The sequence below is a fragment of the Pantherophis guttatus genome, chromosome 5, assembly GCF_059756535.1.
Source record: "Pantherophis guttatus breed Tessera chromosome 5, ASM5975653v1, whole genome shotgun sequence".
Lineage (NCBI taxonomy): Eukaryota > Metazoa > Chordata > Lepidosauria > Squamata > Colubridae > Pantherophis > Pantherophis guttatus.
Window position 1 is genome coordinate 45,591,261 of NC_142067.1, and position 24,991 is coordinate 45,616,251.

Consider the following 24,991-nt stretch of genomic DNA (forward strand, 5'->3'; position numbering starts at 1 on the left):
CTGCATTAGTTTGAACAGTTTGGTCTTAACAGGCAAAAGTAAGTATACAGTTTTTTTTTAATGCTTCAGATGTGACCCATTTCCAGGTATTATCTTTATCTAGTTTCCTCTCCTTCTTTTATATACTAAGCCAGTGCATGCATCTCCAAAAATGTGTTTGACATGAAATAAACCATTGCCTCCACTTCTGCAGTAAAGATACAACCCATAAACATCACTATGGAGATATAATGCATACTGAATAGTCATCAAATTTCTTGTTTTTCAGTGCAAACTGTCTAGTTCAGCTTGTGTGCAGTTAATAATTCCAGTAATATATCGTATCACAGATATGGTCCACGTATTGATGACTTTGATGGTCTTTCTACTGTTCAGTTTTATGGGCTAGAATGTTCATGATAGTATCACGTATCCAGTTTTCCTACTGGGATTATTCCCATGTTGAAAATGTATTTGTATTCAACTTTGAGGGTGGACTTTTATTTCGATACAGAATATGTCTAAAATTAGAGAACTAAGTCTCGATTTTGAAACTGTCCCAATGAAATAAACCTGTCGTTTTGATCAATATTATTTCTTAAACAGTTGACATTTATCCATCTTGAAGAAGTCTGTTTTCCATTGTGAAATCATATGGTTTTCTGATAAATAGTGCTGCAATGACAGGTAATACTATTTTTCCTGGTAGGTATGTTTCTAAACTATATTTCTCTTTCTCTATACAAGCAGTCAGAAAACCTTAGCACAGACAGTCAAATGTTTTCATGGTTTATTGTAGATTATTAAAGGGAGTCATATGGTTAACATCTTTACACTGGACATCTCCTCATGCTGTGAGGTTTTGGGCGCTATCAGTAAGCACTTGTGATCTCCTGCTGAGGTTTGCAAGAAACACAAGTAAAACAAGATATAAGTGAGTTATCAAAGCTGAAAGAGAAAGAGAGAGAGATGGTGCTCTCAGAGACATCAGAAACAACTCAATAGCTAAATTTAGAATGAAGAAATGGAAAAAGCTGTCTAAAAGGTAAAAGTTAAGGACATAAGCAAATTAAAATTAGTTTTTTATAAAGTTAAATGAAAAGTAACTCAATAACTATTTATGTTATTATCTTATTAAAATGCATCCAAAACAAGTGAAATAACCACAGATATGTTATTCACTTCTATGTACTATAAATAACATTCTATATTATTACACAGAATTAGCTAGTGAAGTCAGTCATTAGACCATATTCAACAAATCGGGAAGAATTTCCAGAACTTTTAATAAGTTCAAAATGTAGCTACAGGGCCTGATGAGCACATGCTCATTAATTCATGTTACTTTAATTCAACAGCAACTTTATTGGGTATAAATTGAAAAGGTGATGTTTAAGTGAAGCTTTAGATCCTAAAGTCATATAAATATGAGGTTCTCTAGCCCAAAGATTTTAGAAGCCTATTTGTTTGGCAGAAAGTTCCACTTGAGTCAGTTGTTGAACACCATGTTGGCTTGCACTTATCATCTGTGATATATTGTAATGGGTGATTCTGTCTCTTTGGCTGTTTATATCAAATTGTAAGTTTCAAATGTTTTAAACTCATCATGATTCTTTAAAACAAATAAAAACAAAATATAAACCTTTTAAAATGTATCTATTCATTTGTGCATTTAGGAATACTCACTTCAAATACTCTGAATTTATTTGAAATAGACATAGACAAACATTTATTAAAACATAATTATTGATGTAACAATGCCTATTGCTTTCCATGAGCATACAGTATGTACCATGGGAGAGTTCTTTATGTACTATTATTTTTGCCCCATATAAATTTATTGCACTCAATTATGTTAGTTTTGATAAAGGAATTCTAAGGAAGTAAATTTTGAATCCGGTTTTATAAATATTTTTTATTTGTATGACATAGATTTCATAAATCTATAAAAATATTTATAATTTTATAAATATTTTCAATTGGAATGGGTTGTGTGTGAATAAGTTACTGCCTGCCATGTGGATTTAAGGGTGTTAACTTTTGGTAATATCTGCCATAAAATTAAACTAAAAAAAAAATCTACAAAAGCAGGAAAATATAATATAGATTACATCTATATTAAACTATAATATAAATTACCTCAAATTTTTGCAAATTTGTACGTTTGTACTCTATCTTCTGCTTTCACTTCAAACAATGCTTATTAAATTATTTTTAAATGAATAATTAAGAATAAAAAATTAACAAAGCTTAAAGTGTGAGCATGGTTTTTTAAGGACAAATATATTAATATTATAATATAGCATTCTTTTAGAATCACTGGTACAATACCACATTAGTATGACTTATAAAGAGAATGCTGATTCTTGCACACAAGTTTTTAGTTCTTTTATAAATTGAATAATTATAATGGATTCATTTGTTTGGTGCTGGGGGAAAGAGAACTAATGGACAATACCTGCAGGGGTGAAGGTGAAGGACTGGACTGCAAAACAAGAAAAGTAAATACATTGTGAGTTATAAAACTCTTAAGCAATGCCAATTACAGGGCATGGCTGTCTTTCAAAAATAAGTTTTACATGTTTTAAAATCAGGCTCAAATTATAGCAATTCACATTTAAGCATTAGCAGCAGCCCATAATAAAGGATTGAACATAAATGCATGGGTTTTTTATATTTATATGAAGGAGTTACATGGACATGCAAGCTGGCAGCATATAGATGCTATGTTTTGCTTTCAAATGTAATTGATTATGAAGTTTCACTATCAGGCAAATGCAACATTTAACAATAAATATACAAGTGTGCATAATATGACACACTTTAAAGTGTTACAGGAGTTAATACCATATACATAAATATTGGAAGAAAAATTATATAGATGTTATGTTTTTGATAATGGTTTTATGCTGACTAAAAGTATATGGTTGCCAGCAAGGAACCAAATTTTTTGCATGCTTTAAAATATATTTATTCTGCGTATATGTATCTTGCATATATGGTAAACCTACAAATTGTTAGATGTTACAAAACTATTTATAGAAACATGCTGTTATACATAACAGAGATGTCAAGCAATTAAATGAGAGTTGAAGACGTATGTATTTAGCACATCTGATGTTTCTGAATGTCTAAATAAAGCAGCAAATCTATTACCCCTCCCTTAAATATGAAAAAATGACTATTTAATCATTCTAGATAATAAAACAAAGCTACCTGTTGTGCAATTGAGCTTAATGATATGATTTTTGAACAAAATTTATCTACCTCCTTAAAAACAGAGAAAGTTGAAAATGCTATATTTATTATAAGGAAAAGGAAAAAATAAAAATCTGCAAACCAAACATTGTTTTTAAAATTATAATCATAAATGTTCAATGTATGTAATCATTAAGAAAAAAAAAGAAAGAGTCTGAAATCTGATCTGAATAGCACACAGCCAGAGTTTCACTGAATTCAAATAGAACATGAATAATACTTTTCTTCAAAAATAATGCATCAAAATTGTAGAGAAATTCACAGCCTTATTTAGCTGAAATGGAATATGCAATAATAATATTCTTGCTTCACACTAGTCTTAATATAGAAGGCAGCATGAAGGATATTAAACGTCTTTTGCTTTATACTGATTTCAGTTCAGTATAACTAAGTGAATTAAGTTGATTAAGTTGTTAACCACAGGGCCCTTATAAAAAAAGTGTTTTAATGTAAATCAACTTTTTAGGTGCACATTTTGGATATTTTTACATTGCTTTCAGACCATGGAAACAAAACCTTATGTGATCCAAAATAATAGAAAAACACATGAGATTCCAAAATTTATCCTTATGTGTTTCTATTTCTTTCATAAATAGAAAAATGTGTCATGCATTCATTTGAATGCCCCCGGTGTTTTATTCTGTTTTATCAAAAATAAGTAGAATGTTTGTTTACAATGTATCCAGTATTATCAAACAAAGTTAGATAGTCTTTAACTCAACTATCATTTAATTACTTAATGAGCACAAATTAGGACAGGATTTGAATGGACTGATTCTCTTTTTAAGGTGGAAAGTGAAATCACATAATGAAGACATATTGGTCTCCATCTCAGTTAATTTGGTTATGATTATATGATTGAAAATAATGATGATATAACAAGTTGATGTTTAGTAACCTGAGCTTATCAATTCCGCTTTATTTATATACTTCCTTCTTTAATTTTGCAAATAAATAAGCCTGCTGAATTTGTCTTTCACTTAGGGAAAAGTTGTATCTAAAATTCTTGGGCTTCTTATATCAGATGTACTTATTGTATGAATATTAGACAGCTTTCTGGTAGCAATGATGAAATGTGATACAGAGCATTGCACTTAAAGCTTTTCATATTCTTGTTCTTTCACAGCATAATAAACAACATTCAATCTGCTCAACTCCTTATTCTGAGAATCAGATATGTTCTTGCTGAATATTTATTATAAACTAAATTCTTGTTCTTACCTGCATAATTGCTAAGGCCCTTTCTCTTCTTTCTGCGCCAATAGAGCCAGATACTGAAACCCATGAGTATAACCCAGCAAGCACCACCAATTCCAGCAATAAAGGCAGGTTGCTTGACAACATCCGTAATTTGTTCTGTTATGCTATTGTTGTTTTCAGTGATGATGACTTCATTACGCCCTCCTGGATAACATAAATAATTGGGCTAAATAAATAAATAAAATAATAATAATACATAATAGCTGGCTATTTATGACATAACAGGTATGGCAAGATAAATAAAATCTAAAAATGTTTTATAACAGAATAATCAACAACAATTCTTAAAAAAGCAACTTTAATCGGTTCTTGGAAGGTATCAAAAATCTTAAAACAGACCTACTAAAACAGCTCTAGGCCCATGGAATTCAATCTGTTCAACTCCTTTTACATTCTGTCTCACACAATAGATAACTGGGAACATTTCAGAAGGTTACAAGTCAGTGCAACCTGCAGTGTTTTGCAGCAACAAATATTAAAGGCAGAATGCCTTGATGCAATCAATAGTCTTTAACATTAATAGCTATTGATAAACTGATCCTCCATTAACTTATCAATTCCTTTAAAAATAATCCAAAGCATCTGCAATAATTTAGCTACGTGTTGTGTGAAAAAGAATTTCCTTCTGTTGATATGTAATCTTCTGGCATTTAATTCCAGTAGATTTTAAGCTCTAACATAATGAAAGATAAAGTCAAACATACTGTTCTTCACACTATCTATGCTATCCATTATTTCATAGCCCTTTATGTCTCTTCCTTGATTCCAAACTAAAAATTTCAATAGTCACTTTTCTCATGAGACATTGTTAATTTAATTCTCATTAGTTTATATGTGAATTTTTAGAATCAATATTCATGACCAATGTTAATCAACCAACATAAAGAAGTAACCCTTCAAATTTATGCTTCCACTTTGATTCTCATAGGGAAAGAAATAACTTTCCTTCAAGGTGGTAACAGAGGGTTGTATGACTGAAGAGAAAACTTGTATGACTGAAAGATCCAAATCAAGTTAGAAAATTGACACAATGGGAATTAATGAGTTGATCTAAGAGTAGAAAGCCGTGGTTCTGGTTCCATTTCAGCTGCTACTTTTTAGTTCCAGGTGACAGCTATTGTGGGTAAAAATTGGAGGGAAGAATGTTACATACACAATCTTGAATTCCTAGGGAAAAGGCAGGATATAAATTTAATTAATATTATAATAATTTTCCTTTGTTCCGAGCAAGGGCAATATGCAATGTAAAGACATACTCAATATTATAAGTCAGTTGGAATTCAAATTCCAATTGCAGTCCTTCATTGATATTTTGATTCATGGCTGTTTTATACTCTCTTATTCTAAATTTCCCTGTTGGAGCTTTTTTTTTGACATACGTATCTGCTAAAATTGGGATGGGACATAAATATTGTCCAAAATATAAGAAGTTTCTATAGAATTCTCACTAAGACAAATTTTAAAACAGATGCATTATTAGGAAAAAAACCCCTACAAAATTGCTCCCAAATTACCTAAAAACAAAGATAGAAAACAATTTAACTATGTTTTCCTTCTGGAGATATTTAAAGGTATTCATTCATATAAATTGCATAACAGTGAAATTCTTACTAAAATAACCACTAATTTTATTTTGCAACCTGGCTACTGTGAAGAAGCACTTTTATGTGTTTATTTATTAGATTTTTATTTACTTTATTACTTCTAAGTAACTCAAAATGGCAAACATGCATAATATTCCTTCCTCCTCCTGTTTTCCCCACAAGAGCAACCTTGTGAGGTGGACTGCGCTGAGAGAGTAATTGGACCCAAACCATTCAACTGAATAATGCTGAAATAAAGTATTTAAGATATTTAAAAAAAAAAAACCTTATAGTGATGTAAATGCGTTTTGTATCTAGTTTATCTATCATGAGCAAAATAGAGGTCATGCTTATGGAATGTTCTGAACTAGGGTCCCTGCTCACAGTCACTGTGCTCATAACCTCTACTGTAGATTCTTCTTCTTGTGCCATATCCATCATTGGACATTAGCGATCATGTTGGTGATCCTATTTTTATCAACAGCTGCACAAAAAAGTGCTGCTGAGTTTTGTCCAAACCAGTCGCTTAGATTTTGAAGCCATGATGTTCTTCTTCTGCCTGGACCTCTTTTGCTATCAATCTTTCCCTGGAGGATTAAGTGAAGTATGGCATATTTTTCCAGGTGTCGCATCACATGTCCAAAATATTCTTTCACTTTTCAATGGTTTTGATGATTTCCCTTTCCTTTCCCAGGCGGCTTATCACCTCATTTCTGATTTTGTCAACCCAGCTTATACGTAATAGCTGTCTGTAAATCCACATTTCAAATGCTTCTAGTCTCTTCAAGTGGCTTTCTGTTAGAGACCAACACTCTACCCCATAGAGCAGGATAGAGAAGATGTAATGTCTGACAAGCCTCATTTTCAGTCTTAGGTTTATGTCGTGACTGTAGAAGACCTTTTTCATTTTGAAGAATGCTGTTCGAGATTTCTTTATCGTCTTTACTTCAGTGGTCATGTCCCAGCTTTCATGTAAATTAGAACCGAGGTACATGAATCTTTCAACTTTTTCTAGTGGTATTCCTTCCAAATTTATCAGTGGTAAATCAACGGGCTGTTTGCTGACAACCATGATCTTGGTTTTCGAAGTGTTAAGTTTCAAGCTATATTTTTCAGATATTTCTGTAACTCTGTTGATGAGGAGCTAAAGGTCTTCATGCTTACTGATGAGCAGAATTGTATCATCAGTATATCTTAAATTGTTGATCCGAATACTGTTTACTTTGAGGCCAGTATCAATGTTTTCCAGTGCTTCGTTGAAAATTGACTCAGAGTAGATGTTAAACAACAGCAGAGGCAGAATACAGCCGTCTGACCCCTCTTCATACTTCTGCATCATCTGAGTATTTTTGGTCTAATCTCACATTTGCTACCTGATGCCAATATAGATTCTTTATGATTCAAATGTCTTTGTCATCTAGTACCACTTGTTTCAGGACTTGTAATAGTTGTGTCTTATTTTATCAAATGCTTTTTCAAAATCAATGAAGCACATGTAAACACTGTGATTGACATCTCTACAATGCTGTACAAGAACTTGAATGCTAAATAGGGCATCTCGGATACCAAAGTTGTTTCTGAAACCAAATTGTGTGTTACTTAGACACTCCTCAATTTTGTTGTATATTCTTGTGTGAATTATTCTCAGAAATATTGAACAGATTTAACAGATTAACAGAGTTGGAAGGGACCTTATAGGTCATCTAGTCGAAACCCCCGCTCAAGCAAACCACTTTTCTTTTGCCAGTCGAATTTTTCTTCTAATTTTTTTCTGCAATTCATTGTATTTTTCTTTGTTTTGATTTTTATAAGAGCTTCTTTCATCCATGAGATGAAAAATTTCATCCGTCATCCACTGTTGTTTCTTATGGTACCCCTCTCTCTGTTTTGAGATTGGATTACCATAATACACTCCATAGGGACAGCTCTTTAAGGCCATTTGGAAACTTCCTCTGGTGCAGAATGTAGCAGCACAGACAGTTAATAGTGTTTTTATTCAGTATATGAGAAACTACTATTCTGTGAGTTGTATTGGCTTCAAATAGGCTTCCAGGTTCAATTCAAGGTGTGGTATTCACTTCTAAAACCTTCTGTGGCTTTGGACCGCATTATTTATGGAATTGTTTCTCCTTAGTTGTTTTTACTTGTTTTACTTGATCCAGCAGGAGGCATTTGCTTAACCATCAGTCAAGGAATGTTGGCTGATAAGGAAAATCATTCCCTCCACATTAGTCTAGCCAGGATCCTGTTGGCCTTTTGGCCCTGAAAACTTGATATTGGGGCTGAGCCTGGGGCTCAAGTGTATACAATACAAACCATTGACTAGATAAGTGGATGGCAGTTTTATAATACTTGGTGATGTGGTTTTATTTTTTTGTATTTTATGTATTATATTTCATTCATGTGTGAGATAGGCAATTATATAAATTGATACAGTACTGCTTCACAGTCTCTGAAACTCTGTATGTTGTAGAAATTGTATGGCAATCCACTAAACAATAATTTTGTTGATTATTGACATCTACTATTTAATATAAACCCTCATATCTATTGCTGGGGTGATATATATGCATAGATGGGATAGCAACATTTATCCACATTTTGATTCATTAGGGTTTTTTTAATGAAATAATGATGAAATCATAAATAAAAACAGAATATATAAAGCTTTTACATGATCGTTATTGCATACATTTAAAATTTAAAAGTAATTTATCCATCTATATTATTTAGTAATCTTATATAACTGTTTTTATAATGAATAACACAAATAGTATCTATTACAAAGCACAGTTTTATTTATCTTGTTTTGGAAATCACAAAATCTCTAGAGATGACTCATTTCTTCCCATTTACTGGAAAAAATGTTCATATAATGAACACCCAGTCTAAAAGTCATTAGCGAGTAAATTACAAAGTATATAGGCTCCATTTTGGTTAATAGGATTAATTTGCTGTTTGAATGGCTCAGCAGAATTAGGCTCCTTTCCAGTCTGCCACTGAATATGGTCAATTTTGTAATCATTAAGTAGTCTAATCCCCAAATAATCCCCATTTCCTGTAAATTCTGTATTTTGAAAAAAGGTGTAAATGTATCATTTTAAAGGTATGGAATTTACCTCCTTGATGATGAAATGAATATAAATCATAATTTATTAAAATATATATGTATTCAAGCTATCCGAATTCTTAAGTTCATTAAATAATTTACTTTATTGCTTTTTCTTAAAAAAAATTTTTCTTAATAAAATCTCTTTTCTCAAAAGTTAAGCAATAGAATATATGTGAAAGCCATGATCAAATTTCAAACAATTCAAGTACCCTTTTGGTTTGCCTTGCTTTGAAAATCATGCCATTTTCAAATTTATTAAAATTTGAAGTTTATTTCTATTAAAGCCATACCATGTCAGCATATTGGTTCTAATCTTAAGTAAATAAAAATAAGTTTATTTGTTAAACTGAATGCATATAACTAAAGGTTAGATATTTCCAAATTCTATTCTTTCAGTGCTGGAGAAGAGAAACAAAACTGCTTTCTGCAAATGAGTAGCTATAGTAGCATTAATTTTATTTCAGGAAAATCTGCATCTTTATGTCCACATTTTTAAAGCACATTTTAAAAATTATAGCTGCCTAATTCAAGAAGAAACTTTCCCTGCTATAAAGTAATTCCAATTTTGACATTATTTTACCATCCCATCCCATCCCATTGTATATTACAATGCAGGCCAAAGTTCTTTACAAGGAAGGGTGTAGAAAAATAGGGACATTATTCTGCAATAACAGTATTGTTTTTCTCTCTCCTTTTATAAGTATTTTTTGAAGTGCTTTTCTGAATTTTCTACATTTAGTAATGTGTAGCATAAACCAGCAAAATACAATAATTATAACTGCTTTAAATTGAATATGTTTTTAAAAAATGTATTAGACCAATAGACTATATAAAATGTACCCAGTTCCTGGTAAATTAAAATAAAGAAACATTCTGTTTTAATGACAATGTTTTAAAAGTTTTTGATCATTGGGATAAGTAGATAAATATGAAATATATTCTTTAAATATTTTTTTCTAATTATTAGAATTATTAATTATTAGATTATTCAGGCTAATGAAAAATAGGGTAGCTTTCTACTTTCTAGCTCATACTTAAAAAACAAACATATTATGGTAAGCATTTTAATTGAGGACCCTATGGCTAAATCCTACAAGTAAGATGTAAAAATAACCTTTTAAATGAAAAATCTTCACCTTAGATATGAATCTAAAGCATATATTTTAAGTAATTTATAGATTATGTTTCAGTAGCAGGGGGCTGTGTTGTTCTTATGCCCTTCCCTTCAGTAGATTTTATAGACATGGAACCATATGAGTTTTTTTGTTGCTTCACAATGCTAAAAGGCAACTTGGTGATTTCCAAGTTGAAATCTAAATAAACAATGTATCTCAATTTAAATGGCTTTAACACCACTTGGATGCCTTAGGCTTTCGAATAGTAATTCACCACTATGTAAAGCTATTGAACTGTTGAACTGTTCCCAAACCTTTTAGTGATACAACTAACACTAGATATCTATACTATATAAGAGAAAAGGACATTCTTGAACTCAAAGAGATGGCAGAAGGGCAGAAGTGTGAAACAATTCATAACTATTCATATTCCAGGATATATTCTTCTGTTAGCCTGTGGACCAATATTATGTTTTAAAATAATATTAATTTTATTTTTAGTTACTTTTTTTTTTTAAAGGTCTATATCTACACTGGATTTGAGACAGAAAGTTATGCTATTCCATTTATGCAAGTCACTTTATAAACTCCATCATCTGCAAATTCAGAATCCTCTGCTTTTTAATGGGCTGAATGGGTAGAAAATTCTCAAGGCAATTTTCAGAAAGCTCTAAAGTTTATGACATATCCTTAGGAAGGATAGATTCCCAATTATATCAATGTACTTTTAATTTATAAGTCTGTAAGACTGTTCTATCTTTTGGGGTCTTGCAGTTACCGGTACATGCACAAAAGTAGTTATTCATTTAAACGACAGAATAACATTGCTTTGTGATTTTAGAGGGTGAAAATAAGTGAACATGGATGCATATTTCCAATTAAGGTCAACAATATTAATGTGTTTGGTTTTGGGGGGAAACACATTAATTTAGAATTAGTTTTTGTTAGATTTAATCATAAACATAAAATACAGATCCATGTGCATGAAAAAAAGAAAAAAAGTGAAATCCTGTATCACTAAATTACTTCATATACTCCAGGTGTTTTTGAATCAGTACTGTCAGGTTAGCTAATTAGAATACAGATGAGGGATGTATCTGACCTGTAATGCTTCATTGTTTCTGCAGACTAAAATATAATGAAATATGTTTTCCTCCCATTGGACAGTAATGAAGAATAAAACTAATTTGCTGGCCCAAAAATTAATTAGACACATCAAGTTTTATTGTACTTATAATTGTGAAAATTTACAGCTGTTTCTCAAATTATTATACCAACAGTAGGAATCTGCACAACTGTTATGGGGAGAAAACCCTTATAAGGAAGCCACAGACAGTATTCTCATTGCATTTAAAGAAAATGTATTCTCACTTTTTTCCACCTTGATTGCTACTTTGAATGGGTCTATTTTGTCCTATTAAGAATAAATTTTACTGTTTGTTATATTTGACATCTACTTTAGTAGTCTAATGCTTCTAAATGCTTCCAGATTAAGGTCCTTCTGTTGTTATTTTATTCATGGAATTCAATTGCTATCTATTTGTAACTCACCCATATTTCCTGTCACATTTCTTCTAGAAAAAAAGATTTTCACATTTACCAGCCTTTCTGTTTCCTAAGCCATGTAAATTCTGGGTTGAAAGCATCTAAAATAGTTTGTAAATTCCCCTGCCATAGCCAGTACTTTCAGTGAGAAATGCTAAAATATTTGCCATAATTGCCAAACTTTCATTCCTTTTCATTCACATTCACCAGTCATATGGCGAGGATTCAAAGAAATATGGAAGAATCAGAATGTATATGACTTTTCTGTTTCTCTTTGATGTATTCATTTTTAAAATGTACTTTTGTGTAGCTTTCTTTTTTTTTCATATTCAGCAGAACAATACCATATATCATGAGTTCAGGCTGAGCTTTACATGCTGAAATTTTGAATGATGTCTGAAGGTAATAAGGAACTGGATGGAAACAACTAAATTTAGATTGAATCCTACCAAGAAGAAATAGTTGTTTAATAATAAGATAGAGAAAGATCTCTATCTTGAGATTATTGTTCTTAATGGGATTCTGCTCTCCCCAAAATAATTCATGTTATCTGAAGATCCTACTAGATAAATAGCAGGTAGAATTTGTTGTTAGAGGCTTTTGTCCCACTCTGTACTTTATGGCTATACCTGGCCTAGATAGCTCTTGCAACAGTAACTCATGCCTTTATCACCTTGCAGTTGGATTACTGTAACACATTATGTAAGCAGTTGTCTCAGAAGCCACAAAACTGCTACAGAATAAGGCAGCCAGGCTTATCTCCGTCCTGTCCCGTTCATATCAGAAGCACTGTTCAAGGCGCTTCCAGGTTGAAAGGATTAACTGGTGACATCACTGTTGCCTGGGCCATACCTGTGAGGGCTCCTTTCATGTCCCCATCAAGGAGCTAGAGCAAATGATGGGAGCTCACCCTACCACATACCAACATTTGGGTCTCGAATGCGGGCTTGCTAACCTACAACCCAGTACCACAATGTACAGTCAGTATTGAAAGGATCACTTCTCTCCTATTGCATCTAAATATCCCATCAGAAGGAGAGACATGCTTTGGATCTCATCTAATAGGGAATATCACTAGGCAGGACCCAGGAAGGTAGCCTTTTCTGTCATAGTGTCTACACTTCTTTGGAACCTTTTCCCTCCAGATTTAAGATCAGGTTGAATTTTCTAGCCTTCTGTAAACCTTTAAACGCATGGTTGCATCACCAAACGTGGAGTCACTCTGTGGAAAGGTTGTAGTTCTGACTATTTACCTACACTCCTCAGAGGCATGAGGTGAGATGGGCAACTGAATACCTGCAATGCAATACCTTGGGTGTTACATGGAAAGCCTAGTGAGATGTATAAATAAGTTTTATTAGCATACTACAGATACTGGAACCCATGCTGATAGATGACTTCACCAAGTGGCTTCAGGTGGATGTTAAATAGGTCCAGAGATACTACAGATCCAGAGCTAGAACTATTTTCAATAAAAATAAACTAACCAGTCTAAAGGAGAGAACTACTACAACACTGTGTTTCCCACCTCTAGCCCATGAAGCCAGTCCAGAAGGATATTGTATTGGATGATATCAAAGACTACTAGAGATGAAGGAAGGCCAGGATTGAAGAATCCTCACCCTTGCAGTCTCTCCACAGGCCATCAAGAAATGCAATTGGTGCTTTCTTCAGTACTATATTATGGTCTGAGTCCTGAAAAGAGTACACAGATAATCTGATTTGTCCAGTACTCCCTGGATCTGCAATTGGCCATAGTCTCTACAACTTTCCACCAAAAACGGAAAATTGGAGATCCAATTAAAATAGTCCAGTATAATTGAATATAGGGAGATTTAGGATCCCTAGAGCTTATGCTCTCCAGAAGATTCCTATAATCAGTTATTAGTGGAGCAGCACCTCTGAAAGCCAATAGACCTTTTTTATGATTATAGCAACTCCACCATTTTGCCTTGGGATTGTGAATTGTGTCACATGTCCAGCCAGATATTAGAAATTCATGTCAGGTTAACCTTCTCATTCAATATTGGATCACAATTGAGGAATGCTTTAAAATAGACTAATTTGGCATCCAATAATAGCCAAAATCCAAGATCACTCATAACCGAATTATAAGTCATTGGGGTCAAGCACAGGGACTAGAACATAGAACTCATATAACACACTAAAACGGTCTTCTCTAAGAGGGGCCTACTCCCTTTTGGCCCCTATCTCCTCAGATGTAGTAGGCTTCTATTCACTGTCCTTCTTCCAAGGCAACAACACCAACTATTACCCCAATACCACAAACATCTCACCAGCTTGGTAACTGGTTCTTCAGGTTGCTTCTGTCCAAGCACTCAGCATCCCTACTCATATTAATATTCACACTGGCTCTTATACAAGTCATGTGGATTGTGGTTCACATAACCTACTATGCATCTGAAATTACTTTGTGTATTTTCTCTTAAGCTTTTTATTTTGTTTCATTTTTTGATACAGTGGTGCCTAAAAGTTTGGGAACTCTTTTGAATTTTCAATATTATGCATAAATATTGACCTGAAATGTGATTTGTTCTTCACACAAATCCTAAATCTGGATAAAGAGAATCCAATTAAACAAATGAACAAAACATTATATTTGTTATTTTATTTATTGAGGAAAATTATATAAAGCTGCATATTTCTATGTGCCAAAAATATGTGACCAAACCTCTAGGATTATCAGTTCAATTGAAGAGAAAATTAAAGTGTTTCAATCAATGGGATGATAATCAACTACCTTATTTAAAGAACAGAATTCTGAGTATTTCTATTAAAATCTGATCTACACAACCCAGTATGTGAAAATATGTCATGCTTGAACAAAGATTTCTGAGGACCTACAAAAAACAATTATTGATGCTTATCAAGTTGGAAAGGGTTAAAAAACCATTTCCAAAGTGTTTGAACTCCAGTAACTCACTGTCAGGCAAATTGTACAAATGGGAGAGAATTCAACAACATTTTTCCTTTCCTCAAGTATGGTCCACCAGCCAAATTGTTTCAAAAAATTCCCAGGGTAACATCTAAGAAACAACTGGCCTCTTTTGCATTAATAATGTTAGAATTTAGTGAGTTTATTACCAGAAGAATACTGGATAACGATGGTGGATATGGCAGGGCTCCAAGAGAAAGCCACTACTCCCCCCAAAAAAGAATGTTGTTGCCAATCCAATTTGCAAAAGACTGGTGGATAAACCAGAAAACTATTGGAAGAATGTTCTGTAGGAGAATGAGACCAAAAAAGAACTTTGTTACTTGAATTAAAACAGTAAACACTGCATTCCAGTACAAGAAGCAAATCCAATCTTTGAAACATGGCAGTGACAGCATCATGGTTTCAGCCTATGCTTTTTGGCCTTTGGCTTACCATCATAGATGGAACCAGGGGTGGGATCCTACTGGTTTAACAACCGGTTCACTAAGCACCCCAACCATCCAAATCATACTAACAAAGAATGGTTAAAGCATAAGAAACTAATATTTTGGAATGGTCACATCAAAGTGCTATGACCTTAAAGAAATGCTATGGAAGTACTGAAGTGGATAGTTCATGCAAGGAAGCCCATAAGTACCCCTGAGTTGAAGCTCTTCTTAAAATGCCTCCAACCTGATGTGCAGGATTGATCAACAATATCAAAATATTACTTGAACATATTGCTGCCTAAGTTGATGGGAGGGTGCAGACCAGTTACTGAAACAAAGGTTCACATACTTTTGCCACACAAAAAGAAGTTGCTTTCTATCATTCTTCTCAATTAAAAAGAAACAGGTGTAAAGTTTTTTACTCATATGTTTAACTGGGTTTTTTTAATCTACTTTTAGGATATGTGTAGATAACAATCACATTTTGGGTCATATTTATGTAGAAATACTGGAAATTAAAATAGGCTCGCAAACTTTTAAACACTATTGTATATCAATGAAAAGTTTCTAAGGCAAGCTTTTAGGCTTGCCTCAGGTCATGAAATTAATTCAGTATGATTAGCAAAAACTTTAAAAGAGAGACATGGTATTTACCAGTTTTTCCTTTATCTGGATTCAAACCTCCTTGTATTTTGGCAGAAAACAGAAGAGACCATCTGCTCAGAATAATTGATAAACAGTAAACCTCAAATGCTCAGATAACATACTTTAAACATGGCCTTGGGCACCAGTAGCATAAATAAGAAAATAATGTAGTAATCAAAACAGTCAGAAGAGATAGCTTTTGTTAGCTATTCTATAAATCTATCAAACTGGTGAAGTGAAAAATTCATAATGCAATGTTATTTTCACACAATAATTGATGTTTGTAATTTATTTTAGTAATACAGGCACTTCTCTGTTTTAGTTTTAGAAAAAATTATAAATAGAAAATATTCAACCATAGCTGTACCTTATATTTTCAGTCAGGATTCACGGAAGGCATAGCAAAATGTAATTACTTAAAACAGAGTGGCAGGACAAAGGTATTACTTACCGATTATTATAGGTTGTGGTTCACTTTTAACTCCAGTGCCAGCACTAGTACTTGCTGCAACTTCCACTCTGTACTGAATCCCTGGATATAGGCCTCCAATAATTACAGACCGGATAGCTGCATCAACAGTCTTGTTGATATGAAATTTTGTTTCATTACCCAAGCACCATATCTGGAATACAGAAGTATTTGACAAAATATGACAAAATAACATTTAACTTCTGCCTGAGAAAACGAGAATAATTTCTATCTAGATCTAGCCTGTTTTCTCTTCCATTTAAGCATAATGTGTATTGCAAAATGGAATAATTTATTTTGGAAATTTATTGAAGAGACGATTTGATATCAAAACAGAACAAAATAAAACACATACTGTACCTATAAGCTATATCTTTACAGTAATAATTAGCTTTTTAAAAGGATACATTATCTTCACCTAATGTATTCTAAAATAATACTTATAGGATAGACTAGAATAACAAAGTTGGAAGGGACCTTGGAGGTCTTCTAGTCCAACCCCCTGCTTAGGCAGGATACCCTACACCACTTCAGACAAATGGTTATTCAATCTCTTTTAAAAAACTTCCAGTGTTGGAGCATTTACACCTTCTGGAGGCAAGTTGTTCCCCTGATTAATTTTTCTAACCGTCAGGAAATTTCTCCTTAGTTCTACGTTGCTTCTCCCCTTGATTAGTTTCCACCAATTGCTTCTTGTTCTGCCCTCAGGTGCTTTGGAGAATAGCTTGACTTCCTTTTCTTTGTGGCAGCCCCTGTGATATTGCAACACTGCTATCATGTCACCCGAGTCCTTCTTTTCATCAGACTAGACATACCCAGTTCCAGCAACCGTTCTTTAGATGTTTTAGCCTTCAATCCCCTAATCATCTTTGTTGCTTTTCTATGCACTCTTTCTAAAGTCTCAAAATCTCTTTTACATCATGGCGACCAAAACTGGATGTAGTATTCCAAGTGTGGCCTTAAAAAGGCATTATAAAGTGGTATTAACACTTCATGTGATCTTCATTCTATCCCACTGTTTATGCAGCCTAGAACTGTGTTGGCTTTTTTGGCTGCTGCAACACACTGCTGGCTCATATTTAAGTGATTGTCCACTAGGACTCCAAGATCCATCTCACAGTTACTACTATTGAGCAAGGTACCACACATGCTGTACCTGTGCATTTTGTTTTTCTTGCCTAAATGTAGAACCTTACTTTTTCTCCATTGAATTTCATTTTGTTAGATAGCGCCCAGTGTTCAAGTCTGTCAAAATCCTTCTGTATCTTAAGCCTGTCATCTGGAGTGTTGGCTATTCCTGCTAGCTTGGTGTTGTCTGCAAATTTGATGAGTTCCCCATCTATCCCCTCATCCAAATCATTGATGAATATGTTGAAGAGAACTGGTCTTAAAAACAGAGCTTTGGGGTACCCCACTGCATACTTCCCTCCATGTAGATGCAGTTCCATTGAGGACTACACATTGAGTGTAGTTGGTGAAATGTTACATGAGGTGGACTCTTACATTTTATTACTAAGGTTTTTAACCCTTAATCTATAATACATAGATTATTAGTTTAAAAGGCGTTACTTTTTTTTCCTTTTTAGTATATATTTGTCTGTGTGTCTCTGTCCTATAGATATAAAGTGATTTTAAAAACCAATTTAACCACTGCATTGCATTAAAAATGAAAAATAACCCACCTTCAGTTATTTTAAATTATGAAACAGTAACTATTAGAGATAATCTACCAGAGAAGAATTCAGATTTACTACTCAAATCTAAGATTTCGACTAATAGTAACAACCACAACAACAGTACTGTAAGGAAGTCATTCAAATTCTGGTTTGGATATGAAGGCACCTCGTTTTGTGGCTGCATGATGAGGTCATATTTGACAATATCACAGATTTGTTAGAGCTTAGGAAGTTCCTAATGCTATATCTGCATATGATATTTAGCCCAAGACCCTTAAAGTCCTTGTACCTTAAAATTACTGTATTTTTTGGAGTATAAGACGCACATACCTTTTTTGGTGAAGAAAAGAAGAAAAAGAAATCTCCCTCTGCCTCTGCCTCTGCCTCTGCCTAATTTTGCCTCGTTGCAGCAAACAGCAAACAGCTTGGTTTACTTTCATTTTCAGCATAACTTGATTAGCACAAGGAAAAAAAAATCTGCTCCAGCAATTTACCTCTTTGCAGCAAGCAGCAGAGCCCTGAGCAAAACAGCTGAAAGCAAATCAGCTGAGAGTCGGGAGGCCGATCCAATCAACTTGTGCTAATTAGGTTGTGCTGAAGCTGAAAGGAGTTTTTTTCTTGCGCTGTTTGCTTGCAAGGAGGTAACTGCTGAGAGCCAAAGGGTGGGGGCCAGTGGGAGGGCAGGGCTACTACATTTGGTGTATAAGACGCACCTAAATTTTCACTCCCTTTTAGGGGGGAAAAATGTGCATCTTATACTCCGAAAAATATGGTAATTTTGTTGCCTGAGATTTCTAGTCTTCAATCTGTATACTCTGAACAAAGGAGACTCATAGTCTATCAATGTTGTTCATAATTAACAAACAATGTCTTGAACTGAAACTGAACAATTTTGATCGCACACCTTATATGTATTCAGGTAATTAAAGGGGAATATCTAATTTCTGTTTGATTTTTCAGTGAACTAGTCACCATCAGATTGATTTCCAAGACATAGGATTCTAAAGAAAAAAAAATTTTTTTTTTTTTGCTAAGTTATACTGAAGTTGGTAACTGGAAAAGAATCATGTTCATAAAGCAGCATTAGGAACTTCCTGAGCTCTAACAGATCTGTGATATTGTCAAATATAATAGACAAATATAATATTGTAGCAGTCTATATTCTTTTCTCAGAGGAAATAAAAATGTGTTTGTTTAAGCATCTGTACAGATGAAGAATAGTTTCACAGTAAAAAAAGGCTGCTGAAAAACCACATGGAAATTTAGATCTCAGTATGAAATAACAGTTGCTTTCTTATGTTGAATCACGAGTGATCAATATATATTTTAGTTTCATTAAAATTATATACATTTTTCTTACATTAGTAGATTAGATTATTATTGTTATATTTTACCTTGTACACCTATGTATTTATGGTCTAAGTCCAAGTCAAAACATTTTAAAATACAGAATACCATTAATACATGCATACATACAGTAACAGTCACTTTCTCTCTCAGCCCTAGAAAGGATGCAAAGGCAAACCATTTCCAAAAAACCTTCCCAAAAAACCTGCAGTTGCCAGGAGTCAACACTGACTCAAAGGCACCCCCACCCAACACACACACACACACACACAGAGAGAGAGAGAGAGAGAGAGAGAGAGAGAGAGAGAGAGAGAGAGAGAGAGAGAGAGAGAGAGAGAGAGAGGGAGGGAGGGAGGGAGGGAGGGAGGGAGGAGATGAGGGGGGATTATTATCCTTTATTCAATAAAGCTAACTTTGCTGCCACTAAATGGTTTTAATATATTTGAACATGTACTATTGGGTATGGCAGGAAACAGTAAGTGGACTGAAGCTGACACATAGGCAGAAAGTACGTTGAGGGATAAATAGCAAAAGACACCCTCAGGTTCTCTAAATTTATCAAAAGGTATAAAATCTCTGGTTTAACCGAAGGATTATTGCTTTCTTTTGTTAATAAGGCTGACCAGATATTTTAGAACTCATCATGGTCACTGGAACTTTATATTTTATTTCTCAACCTATACTATAAATAGCATAGTTGTACAATAGGATACCATAAAATAAGAGATTATTCAAAAGATGTTGTTTTTCTATTTATAGCCTTCATTTCTTATTTAACCGTGTAGATAAAATTTCCAGTACTAAGAAGCAAGAAGAAATGTTTTTTTGCTTTGGTGCAAAAAAGGAAGAAGAAGGAGAAGAAGATGAGGAGGAAGAGAAGGAGAAAGAGGAAGAGGAAGGAAGAGAGGGAATATTGCCTAGAAAAGCATATCTGAAATACAGGAATATTAGTATTACTGGTATTGGAACACACATTTTATTACTATTTGAAGAAATAATGGAGAACATTAGGTGTTCTTTTTATCCTGCATTTTAGTCTCACCTTATATTCTTGAATGATTCCATTTTGGTGATCTGGAGGAGGTGGATCCCAGGAAATACTGATACTGGTACTATTGTGGTTTCCAACAGTCAAAACTGTAACAGATTGTGGAGGGGCACTAGGGGCTATAAAAATGGAACAAATAGAAAAAAAGGGACATGGTGAAATGTACACAATTGGTGTTAAAATAACGAACTTAAAGCTATGGACTTGCAGGGAACTATTAAAAGACTTGTTATTCCAAGTTCAGAATGACGTATGGCTCTCTATGTACCTGAAAGGAAACCAGCTGCATAGGTTTGGTAGAATGTCAAGATTTGCAGAAGTACAAAATAGATGTTTAGATAAAACTCTAATAGTGAAATAAAATAAAAGAACCCCAGATTGCATGCCTTACAATCAAGGAATACTGAATAACTTTGGGACAAAAGATTAACCTACCTGCTATCCAAACAAAGTAGTTAATTAAGATGCAGACACAGGAATACAAATCATATTAATTAATGTGATTTGCATCCTTGTTTGTATTCACCAATAAGTAACATCTAACAGTTCAACCTTGATCTGTACCATTATAGTAGTATAATAAGTTATCTCAGTATAAATTAAAATACTTCCTTGGCAGGTGTTGCTGTTATTAAATGGACTTCAGTCATTTGAAAACTTTTTTCTCATTTCCCTTGCTACTGGTTTGTAGGTATTACCATGCCTACTTCTTGACAGGTCAATTATTCCATTGCTCAGCTCCTTTCCCCAGATATGAAAACGGCCAAATCACTACTCATCTTTTTCAGATGGAACAAAACAGAATTCCATTTGTTATTTTCACAGAGCCAGAGGCCAATTGTTTTAAAATCTTTAGGCAGGATAGGCTTCAGAGGAAGCATTTATTTTAAAATTTGATTTACTTGGAACTGGCAGAGCATTTTGAGGTATCTGTTTTCCTGACAGAAATGTACATTCTAGTACTAAAATAGTAAGAATTTCGTAAAATATCTTCAAAATTGTTATTCAAAGTTTTATATTAAAAGTACTTCCAAAAAACACATGGGTCATAGTATAAAATGGGCTGTTTATAAAAAGACTGCTCTTTTTTTCTGAAAAATAAGCCATAAAAATCTTGGAGTTTTGCCTGAAAAAATATAAATTGAAGATAATTACGAAGATAATGAAAGATTTTTTTTTAAATTTAACCAAGGTTGTTCCTTTTTGAAAAACATGTAAGTCTATAAATAGGGTACTATGATATAGATATACTGCAAGCTTTTGTTTTTAAAAAAACAACACCTGACATTTAACTGTTGACAGTACAATTTGTTATAGTCTTTTGTGGTAATGAAGGAGACACCCAGAAGCAGAGTGGCTGAAGGTTACATTAATATCACAACAGCTACAGACTGCGAGTGTAACATATCTATACATAGAGATTCCTAAAAATCTTTGCTCTACGATGATACGAGACTACCTGCTTTACTCATCTGTAAAATAGCAGTTACAATAAAAATGGAGCAACTCTTCAAATAACATACAGTTTTAGAATAACAATTTTTTTTAAAAAATGTAAGAGCTCATACAGCAAATAGAAGAAAATAAATACACATTTAAAACATAGTCTTCAATTTGTTTGATCATTATTAAGTTATATTTTTCTCTGCTTCTTGTGTAGGATTAGGTATGCTAGAACACACACAGAGAGTGTATGTGTACAAATAGATCCTAATCTGGAAGACATCCAGATTAGGATTTATTTGTACTCTGACATACAGATATCATCAGGATTACAAAGAGACTTTTCTTTTAAGAATTGGCATTCAAACTACTTTATCCAGATATTACAGCTGATACAGTAGTTACAGATTTTGTGATGATAAAGAAATCTGTTGTTCTTTTAAGATGTAAGCAAAGAGTTAAGTGATCACTTTCTTATAAAAAAGGCAGCTAAGATAGAACAACTTAGAAAAAAAATAAAAAGAGGCAGTTGACAGTTGTACAAAGCAGAAAAGCAAGAAAAAACTAAAAGCAGACAACCAATATTTATAAAACAAAAGAAAAGAAAGACACTGATAATTTTTGTGACAAACTAAACAATTCTGTAAATAACCATGGAGCAGTACTTATTCTACCCTCTGCTATTTCTTCGCACAATATCATTAGTTTTTTTTAAAAAAGTATCTTTTCAGTAAATTAAACACAGAATATCCCCTTAACCCTTACCCAGTGTTAGATTGTCAAAGAACAGATGAGGAAGGTAAAAATAACCATATATGCCCAAACCTTTTTATAGTATTTCTATGTTTATCATTTTGAGGTATTGTCTGCAAGAATTAAAAAATATTTATCACTGTCCAAAATTAACTAGGAATAAACTTCTGCCCAGATACACTTATTTATACTTCATTTTAAAACAATCTTAAGCATTATAGTGGTCATTATCATATTTGTACCACTGAAACTGGTAAGATAATACAAATATCTAAGAAATACTCTAATATCAATCTTGATTCTATTAATTAATTTTATTGCAATTCTTATGGTACTATTGTGTGAAAGGAACAAAATATTTTAATATTTATCCACACTTTTCATAATGATTGTTTAATCATGTATGTTAACCATTTTTAATACAAATAATTGAAGCTTTTCTTCATAAAGAATTTTATCTACCCTGAATGAAGGCAATTATACGTGTCCCAGGATAATGTTGCAAGATCCAATCTGGGTCAGTCTACCCCTTTGACTGTTCTAGTTAAGCTGTTTGCTTGTTTTATTTTATTTTCCTGGGATCAAATGGCAGACATGACACTCAAAAAAATATGTGTTCTCTCAACTCAAGCCTCCTAGGCTATAATAAAAAAATAAAGGACCGGTAAATAGGTACTGAGAGGTTGCTGAAGTGTAAAACCAAATACAGCTCTCTTTTAATATACTCACAAAGTTATCAGTGCCTGCTTTGTCTATTATAGATACACACTGTGAAGAAAATATTGTTTTTGCTTGTGCAAAACTTTATGATATTTGCAATAGCATATAACACTCAATAATTGCAAACATATAATTATTCTTTTCGTAATTTTCTTACCTTCCTCAGTGGTACGTGCAGATTTTGATTCACTGTCCATTCCTTGAAATTCATTGAAATATGGACGAACTTTGATATCATATGTGACCCCCTTTTTCAAATTGATAAGGATAGTACTCCGTTCTGTGGGGACATTGACTTCCACAGTCTGCCATGTAGAAGGGGAAGTCAGTCCTGATGTCTGTCGATACGTAACTCTATAACCCTGAATGAACTGTGACTGGCGATCAACCTGAAATAAAATTAACAGAAATGGTCCTACCATAAGTGGAAGGAATAAATTTAACTCAGCTCCTCTGAGCTGTCATTCATACCGTGTTTTAAACTATATATTGTACTTCTTTCAGGTTCCTTATTAAGAAAAATGGTTGCTTTCTCATAACTGTGGTTCTCCAAATGATCATAAATACGGTCAACTTTCTTGTGCATGATCAACAGGAAAAATGCAACTAGGAATGTTTTATAACTGAGGACACGTGTGTGTGTGTGTGTGTGTGTGTGTGTGTGTGTGTGTGTGTGTGTGTAATGTGCCTCTACTGCTCATTTTCCTGCACTCTCATTTCACTACCCTCAATGCAACAGTCTGAAACTGTACCTACCAGAATAAGTACATTATCAGAAAAGACAGTGAGTCATTGAAAAGGTGAGTCACTGAATTCACAAATCACCAATGGGGTCATGAAGCCCCAGAATTCCAGGCAAGCAATCCATTTTCTTTTTCATACATATAATAAAAAGCTTATCTTTCAATTGGGAAAACTTCTCTTCCAAAAGACATACAGTACCACCTTATGTTTAGGTAATACAATTACTTATAAACTTATATCTATAATGGGACTTTGGGAACCATGAAATAATGAGTAAAGAAATCAGGAAGTATTGAGACAAAGAAATACATTTTAATACCATAGTTTTAGAACATAAAACCCATCTCAATGAGGAAAGCTAGAAAATTAGAAAAGAAAAAAATGTCAAAAACACTACTTAAACTCATGAGCATACTCCAAATGTATGATGGGTAATAATGGCACATACTGCAAAATTATATTTCAGATCACATTCAAATGAGGTGCAGTCAATAAGTCATTAGAATCAATACTGACATTTATGAGTGTCTGTTATTTTTTGCTAGAGTGAAATCTGGAAATAGAATAAAAATTTTGAAAGGAAACTGATCATACAAAAAGGTTAAGATAACTTCTCTGATCACAAAGAAAGAAAAAATTGTGGTCAGTACAAAGGTGAATATGGCTGATGCTGTATTGATGTTGATCATAACTTGCATTCATTTCTGGGATGAGTCAAATTATCTTTTTTTCTAAATGCAACAGACCCTCCCATGTTAAAGTACAGTTCCTTGACAGTTCCTTGACAGTGTTTTACAGGTCTTTCAAAAGGCCCCAAATATATCGTGATATGTCTATGAAATCCAATATATCCAAGGAAAAAGCTATAATTCTGTCAGAACTTGTGTGTGTGTGTGTGTGTGTGTGT

At 33.3% G+C, this 24,991-nt stretch overlaps 1 protein-coding gene across 18 annotated transcripts in view; it reads right to left on the reverse strand.

The window, feature by feature from the left end:
* The window catches only part of ROBO2 (roundabout guidance receptor 2), a 727,272-nt gene that overhangs the window by 47,186 nt on the left and 655,095 nt on the right, over positions 1–24,991 (reverse strand). For 9 of the 18 annotated variants that reach the window (XM_087895020.1, XM_034421511.3, XM_060686344.2 and 6 more), the window contains 5 exons: positions 23,498–23,729; positions 20,419–20,543; positions 16,336–16,507; positions 4,459–4,641; positions 2,438–2,464 (listed from right to left, as the gene is read on the reverse strand). In XM_087895020.1, coding sequence (XP_087751146.1) covers positions 2,438–2,464; positions 4,459–4,641; positions 16,336–16,507; positions 20,419–20,543; positions 23,498–23,729 — 739 coding nt within the window. The remainder of the gene's footprint in view (positions 1–2,437; positions 2,465–4,458; positions 4,642–16,335; positions 16,508–20,418; positions 20,544–23,497; positions 23,730–24,991) is intronic. The other 9 variants (XM_087895022.1, XM_087895021.1, XM_060686346.2 and 6 more) reach the window with 1 other exon arrangement.